At 43.8% G+C, this 7,599-nt stretch overlaps 1 protein-coding gene across 1 annotated transcript in view; it reads left to right on the top strand.

Annotated features, from left to right (window-relative positions):
* Cplx4 (complexin 4) overlaps positions 1-2,093 on the top strand; it is a 14,654-nt gene extending 12,561 nt beyond the window's left edge. Inside the window, exon 3 of the mRNA XM_021151077.1 lies at positions 733-2,093. Within this exon, the coding sequence (XP_021006736.1) occupies positions 733-960 (228 nt within the window). The 3' untranslated portion in view covers positions 961-2,093. The remainder of the gene's footprint in view (positions 1-732) is intronic.
* Positions 2,094-7,599: the final 5,506 nt, after the last annotated feature.

Raw genomic sequence — 7,599 nt, 5'->3', positions numbered from 1 at the left:
GGAAGGGGAGGAGAGGGGGAGGGGAGGGGGAGGGGGAAGGGGAGGGAGAGGGAGAGAGATTCAGACAAATACCCACATAAGAGGGGGAGAGGGAAAGGGAGAGGGTGAGAGAAATGGACAGACAGACAGACAGACAGAGATGGAAATGGAAGGAAATGGGGAGGGGGAGGAGAGGGGAGGGAGGGAGGGAGGGAGGGAGAGAGAGATTGAGATTCAGACAAATACCCACATAAGAGAGGGGGAAGAGGGAGAGAGACAGACAGAGATGAAAATGGGGAGGGAGAGGGGGGAGGGAGAGAGAGAGAGAGAGAGGAGAGAGATTGCTTCTGAACCTTCATTCAAAGGTTCCATTACCAGGGTTTCTGATCCAGTAGATCTGGGCAGAATTCCTATTTGTAATAGCCTCCCAGATGATGTCAGTGCTGCTGCTGCTTGAGAAACGTTTGGGCTGGAAGGCTCTGGTCAGCCCAAGATGCATAGAAAGAGAGGAGGACTTCCCACCCCAGAGCTGCATGCAGTGTCTGCCACTCAGGGCCACCGCAGGACAGCCAAGCACGTTGCTCACACCGCTCATCCCTGACAGTCCTTTCCTTTCATGCCGCACCTACATTTCATTCAGCCACTTAATCAGTCGGTCAGTTTCAGAGTTCTCTCTCTCTCTCTCTCTCTCTCTCTCTCTCTCTCTCTCTCTCTCTCTCTCTCTCTGGTTTTTCTTATGTTTTTCTCACATAGAGTGAAATGGATGAGACACAAATCCAACTGGCCGGAGACGATGTGGACTTACCAGAAGATCTCCGAAAGATGGTGGATGAAGACCAAGATGAGGAAGAGGAGAAGGATTCTATCCTTGGGCAGCTGCAGAATCTCCAAAACATGGACTTGGATACCATTAAAGAAAAGGCACAAGCCACCTTCACAGAAATCAAGCAGTCAGCAGAGCAGAAGTGTTCTGTGATGTGAGAGGGGCAGACTGCCTTCAGGAAGACGGGGCTCCTGGGGGTGGGCATGACCAGCACGCATTATAACTTAGCAAATATATCTAAGGAAACCATGCTGCTGAGGCTGTCTACTACCGGCATGTAGACAATAATTCGGTCGATCTTGATGTCCCAGGTACGGCACTAACCAGCCCACATATCACGGACATGGAACATGTTTCCCTTTAGTTATAATAAGAAATATCAGCCATAAGTTGTGATGTAGGACCATCTGGTTAAAGATCTTTAGGACAGCCAGGAGTCAAACAAAAGCATTTCCTCTCCAGCTTTCTTCCTTAGCGAGCAGGGTCTCACAATGTCCAACCATCAGTGTGATTCGTTACCTCCAGAGGAAAGGCTGCTTGCCTGGTACCAAGACTACAGGTGACAGAGAAATCAGATGTCGAATTGCTTTTTACTTCCAGCATCCTTGATATCCATGATTTTTTTCCCCTTAAAACCGGCTCTCAGACACTGTGCAAGTCATTTTGTGTTTCTGCAACCAAATATCTGACATACACATCGTAAATGGAAGAAAGATGTATTCGGGGGTCATGGTTCAGCAGGTCCAGTCCATGGTTGCTTGGCTGTACGGGATTGGGCAGAACCCCATGTCAGGGAGGATAGAGGGTGGAGTGGCATCCAGAAACAAGAAATGCACACTCATCTACTTCCTTAAGTTAGGTCCTACCTGCGACCCTTTAATACAGTTCCTCACGTGGGGGTGACCCTCCCCCAGCCACAAAATTATTTTCTCTGCTATTTCATGACTGTAATTTTTCTAGTGTTATGGGTTGTAATATAAGTATCTGTGTTTTCTGGTGGTCTTAGGCAACCCCTGTGAAAGGATTGAGAACAGCTACCCTAGTACATGGCGCCAGATGACACTATCTCAGTTAACACCAACTCCTAAGAATATGGGTTGGGGCAAGGAGGATGTGTATATTAGGTCAGAAATTCTCAAACGTTCTTTCGTGGCCCCTTTCACTTGAGAAATTTTCACACACTCTGGTGTACATATGTGAATATTCACTGACAAGTCATAAAAAAACCTGAAACAACTTTACATATAATTTTAGCATTTATTAAAATAAAAGGAAATGTGTATTCTAAGAAGATCTGTATACTTATTTATTTGTACATAAAATTTTCAGTTCTTTGCTGGCTATTTGATACTGTAGGACACATTTTCAACACTTTTTAGAGTTTATCAATACGTTGATTTTTTTAGGCTGAATGTGGTGACATGTGTCCAAAATCCCTCCACATGGGAGGTAGAGGCAGGGTGACCATGAATTGAAGGCTGACCTTGACTACAGAGTGAACTTGAGGCCAGCCTGGGCTACATGAGACTCTGTCTCATGAAACAAAAACTGTTTCAAAAAATTTTTGTAATCACCAATGTCCAATACTCCATTTTCCACAAACACAGAATATAAAATAACAGATCGCCATCTTAGAACTTGTTGGAAGTTCTCTCCTATGCCCACACCAAAATTAATTTAGCAGCTTATTACAAAACTCAAATTGGCAGCTCAAATGCAATTTTTTGTATTTGTATATGTAGTGTGTGTGCACATGCATATGCATGCTCACATGCATGTGCCAGATGTGTGTAGAAACTAGATGCTCAATAGATATATTGAGCCAGGGTCTCTCCTTTGAATCCAGAGCTTACCAGTTGAGCTAGGTAGGCTATGGAGCAAACTTGATCCAGGGATCATTTGTCCCTGCTCCCAAGACTACAGACAGACTCCCTCAGCCTGGATTGGACTCTGCATGGCCCCTTCTAGTAGGAGCCCAGATAAAGAGGATATTTCAGGAGGAAGTTGACTCTCGCCTTCCCTGACTTGCCCTTGTCTCCTGCTGTAGAGTCTAGTCGCCCTGTTGCTGCTGCCGCCAGTTCCTTCGCAGACCTAGAGCCAGTGTTTCTAAGCTTTCACCTCAGAACAGGGACCAGCAGCTCTCCAGAGGCTCTCTGGGTTTCTAGTGCCAAATTATAACCATTAAGCATCCACCTTGTGGGCTGAGTCACTGCCGGTAGTCCTCCCCCCCCCCCCCACTGAGAGACAGCTATTCTGGGACTACTCCGACACTCAGCGCCTCAGGTATAATTTGGCCATATGATTATTTTAAAGCTCGCTTAATAAATTACAAATGAATCATATGTTTATTTATTTATATATTCTAGAGAACTCTGACTAAAACAGAGGGCCAGGATGAGGTGTGATACGCTTACCTTCGATCCTAACCTTCAAGATGCAGAGACAGACAGATGGATCTCTGTGAGCACAAGGCCTACTAGGTCTACACAGAGAGTTCCTGGCCAGCCCAGGACTACCTAGTGAGACCCTTCCCCCCATTCTTAAAAAATGAAATTTGAGGGCTGGAGAGATGGCTCAGCAGTTAAGAGCACTGACTGCTCTTCTGAAAGGTCCTGAGTTCGATTCCCAGCAACCACGTGGTGGCTTACAACCATCTGTAATGGGGTTTGATGCCCTCTTCTGGTGTGTGTCTAAAGAGAGCTACAGTATACTCGTATAAATAATAATAAATAAACAATATTTTTTAAAAATGAAATTTGAAATGATTTTATTCTCAGTAGCATTAGGGATCAAAGTTCTTAGCAGTAAAATTCATCAACGGATGTGGAAAACCTGTATACTGAAAACTGAAGCGTACCCATGTATCACAAGACTTAATGCATCCTGGTCCACATCCTCTGAAGTACTGAGTCCGTGAGATCCCAGCCATAACGCCACGCGGAGGAAGGAGGAGCTGCTCCTAAACTCTCACTGGAAAGGCAAATGATGTTAGAGATACCAGATAAATCTCAAAGAAAACAAGATTGAAACATCTGCTTGCTTGGGGTTTTCTTGATGCTTCAGTAACCATGGCAATGTGGTACTGATGCAGACCAATCACTGAAACAGCCTCCAGAGGCCAGAAATAGACCTGCACTTACATATCAACTGAGCCCCCAGCACTTACATATCAACTGAGCCCCCAGCACTTACATATCAACTGAGCCCCCAGCACTTACATATCAACTNATCAACTGAGCCCCCAGCACTTACATATCAACTGAGCCCCCAGCACTTACATATCAACTGAGCCCCCAGCACTTACATATCAACTGAGCCCCCAGACTTCTACACAGATAGTTCTGAGAGGTCCCACATATTTCCTTCTGCTCCCCTGAATAATTTAATTTTTTTTATAATTACTCTATAGTACAAAACCAGGAAGTTGGCATTGGTCTGATGTGTGCAATTAGTTTACTGTCATCTTATCACACGTATAGGTTTGTGTAACTATCACTACAATCGAGATACAGGATTATTCCATCCCCATGGGGCCTCCCTGTGCCAACACCACCACATCCCATGGCTTTCCCATCACTAAGGACCATAAACTATTGAATTATTCCCAACCAAATGAGTTTTGACGGTGGTACCAATGCAATCCATGAACAGATTAAATGTGCAGAAATACATTAACTCTAGACGCTTAACTCACACTATAGTAAAAATTTTAATTCAATGTGGATTAGACCTAAGTCTAAAGTCAAATTTGTAAAACTTTTAGGATATAACAGAGAAAAGTCCTTATAATTTTAAGATAAGCAAAGCTTATTGATCACTAGACATTAGAAAATGTAAGACTTCTACTCACCAAGAGACACCATTAAACTAGGTACATGAATTCTAGGTTGGAGAAAATATTAGCAAAGCACATATCTGACAAAGGACTTGGATGCAGGGAACATGTATATATACACAGATATGTGTATAAGAACACTTACAACTCAAAAATTGAAAACAAAAGCAAAAGCTCAGCAAATACTCAGTAAATAATAATACGTAAATGGCCAAGTCTATGAACATGTGCCCAACCAAACATTAGGGAAACAAAAATTGAAATCATATCACAAAAGACCTGCTCATAGGTTAATAGAAAGACTGACTTCACCAAGTGTTGGAGAAAGTACAGAGCAGTCAGGACCAGTGCATGTTATTTGAAGAGAACATAATATAATAGTATGACTACTTAGGCAAAAGATCTGTCAGGGTTATGTAAAAGACTCATATACTAAACTAGAACCCTTCACAAATGCAGAATTCCAGCTAATGGGCCTTGCAATGAAGTCTGAAATCTGCTTTAAAGGCACAAAACACAAGAAACTTCTGGGTAAATTCGTGGGCAGAATGAGTCTATGTTCTAGAAAGATACTGACATTGCACCTAAGTGGTAAGGCCCGAAAAGCTTCTAACGGTTTCAGTTTTCTTATATCCTTAAAATTGTTCTGTTTGTTTCATACTTCATAGTTGAATGTGAGGAGGGAGCTCCTCTACTCTTACCAGCGGCTGAAACAAAAAGATAGAATGAAGTCTGGGATTCACTATGTACTTAAGACTCTTGTTTCCTCCTCCACCCAGGTATCCAGAAATGAACACTGCTTCCTTGGCTGATGTTTGACTGCAGGGCTTCTGTGTGAGAGTTCGAAGCGCTGCATAGAGTGTGTTTCAGTGGTAGCATACACACCTTAGACACACAAAGCCCAGTTTCAATCCCCAGGACCCCACAACAAGAAAACATTGACTAATATACAAATGTTACTCTCATTAAACTCTACATTTTCTCAAGAATTAAAAAAGAAATACAGTCAGCAAAACAGCTCAGGGGATAAAGATGGCTGCCACCAAGCCTAACAATTTGAGTTCTACACTCCCTGAACCCCAAACTCGCATGGAAGGTGAGACTGAACCATATGCACACCCACACACATACCCACGAGAAAAACACAATAAATATCAAAACACTTTGTTGTTGTTTTTGTTTTCCTTGATACAGAGTTGTAGTAGAAATTATTAAAAATTCTGGCCCAGGGTTTCTACCCTGACTTTGGTTGTTGAGTTCCCAGATGAAAGACACACTCACGACCTTTCTATTTACAATAAGCCTTAAGCAGCAGAATGGCTCGGCAGCTGTCCACCCTCCATGCTGTTAGAATCTACCTTCCTATCCATAACCCAAGTTATTACTCACTATGTTTCATCTGGGCTGCTCCTAGCTCCAACTGGACAGCCCTCAGGGTCACGCTTTTATGGCTCAGCTAACCCATGATGGCTTCTCTTTCTTCCTCCTGCACATTCTCCCTTTATTCCATCTGCTTCTTCCTCTTCCTTCCCTCCTCATAGATCTCTCCCACCCAAGTCCCCAAACCCTCAACCCCACCTATGTCTCTTCTGCCCAGCTATTGGCTGTTGGCATCTTAATCTAACAATGACAACCAACTGGGGGCAAGATCATTCAATGTCTTATGTGCAGACTTTCTTGTCTTTGGGGTAACCAGTCTTCGGGGCCCCAAATTAGCAATAGAATACAAGCAGCATTAGACCAAACCCACTACACAGAGTTTCTCTGTGTAGCCCTTGCTGTCTTAGAACTCACTCTGTAGACCAGGCTGGCCTCACAAGCTCATAGATCTGCCTGTCTCTGCCTCCCACAGGTTGCGATTAAAGGCGTGTATCATCACCACCCAGCCAGTGCTAGGCTTACAGGCTTAGGCCACATGCCCAGCTTGCTTCTATAAGCTTGACTCTTTACAGTACTTCACTCCAGCAGACGAGTGCAGTACCTGTGTTTTGAAACAGGTACTTGTCTCACCATGCCATCTTCCAGGTTTGTCCACGGTGTGCGATAGTTCCTCCTTCTTTGTACGTTTATAGATTTAGTATTTCTTTCGTGTGTATGTGGGGGGGGGCATGCATGGGGGAGTCTGAAGACATCTTACAGGAGTCAGTTCTTGCCTTTCACCATGGGAGTCGAAGGGTTGTACTTCGCTTTTAAAGATTGGGTAATGTTCTACCATATGCATATGTGGCATTTTACACTGGGGAACACTCATGACCCTGTAAATTATGGCTATTGTGGGTGCTAAGAATGTGGGTGAATTCCTGCCTTTAGTTCTTCCATGTGTATCCATGTGTACATGTGTGTGGGGGCCAGAGGGTATGTGTATCATTCCTCAGGACTCCATCTACTTCAATGTCTTGTTCATGCCATTTAGAGGCTCGAACCTCTCTGACTGACTAGACTGCCTGCCCAGCAAGCCCGAGAGTCCCTGGTGATGGAATTACAAATGTATACCAGAATGCCTGCTTTTTTTAAAAAACTGTGAATTTGAGGGACTAAATTCTGATCCTTGTGCTTGCATGGCAAGTGTTTTACCAACTGAGCTGAATTCCAAACCCTCACTTCTGTTTTGAGCACCTATGGGCAAATAGAATCGTTGACAGGTTTTTCTTCACTGATAATAGTACTTTGGAGAGGCTACAAAGCTAATACCTGAGAAGTGTTATAAAAATGTAGAATCACACAGGTATGGTGACACACCCTTTTGATCCCAGCCCTCGGGAGGCAGAGGCAGGTGAATCTTTGTAAGTGGGAGCCGGGTCTGATATACAAATAAGTTCAGGGCAGCCAGGGCTACACAGAGAAAAAAAGCCTGTTTAGAAAAACAAACAAAGAAAGAACAAACACAACAATGAGAGAGAGGGAGAGAGAGAGAGAGAGAGAGAGAGAGAGAGAGAGAGAGAGAGAGAGAGAGAGAGAGAGA

Source organism: Mus caroli, chromosome 18 (assembly GCF_900094665.2).
Source record: "Mus caroli chromosome 18, CAROLI_EIJ_v1.1, whole genome shotgun sequence".
Classification (NCBI taxonomy): domain Eukaryota; kingdom Metazoa; phylum Chordata; class Mammalia; order Rodentia; family Muridae; genus Mus; species Mus caroli.
The sequence above is the reverse complement of the archived record's forward strand: the minus strand, read 5'-3'. Positions and strand labels throughout refer to the sequence as shown.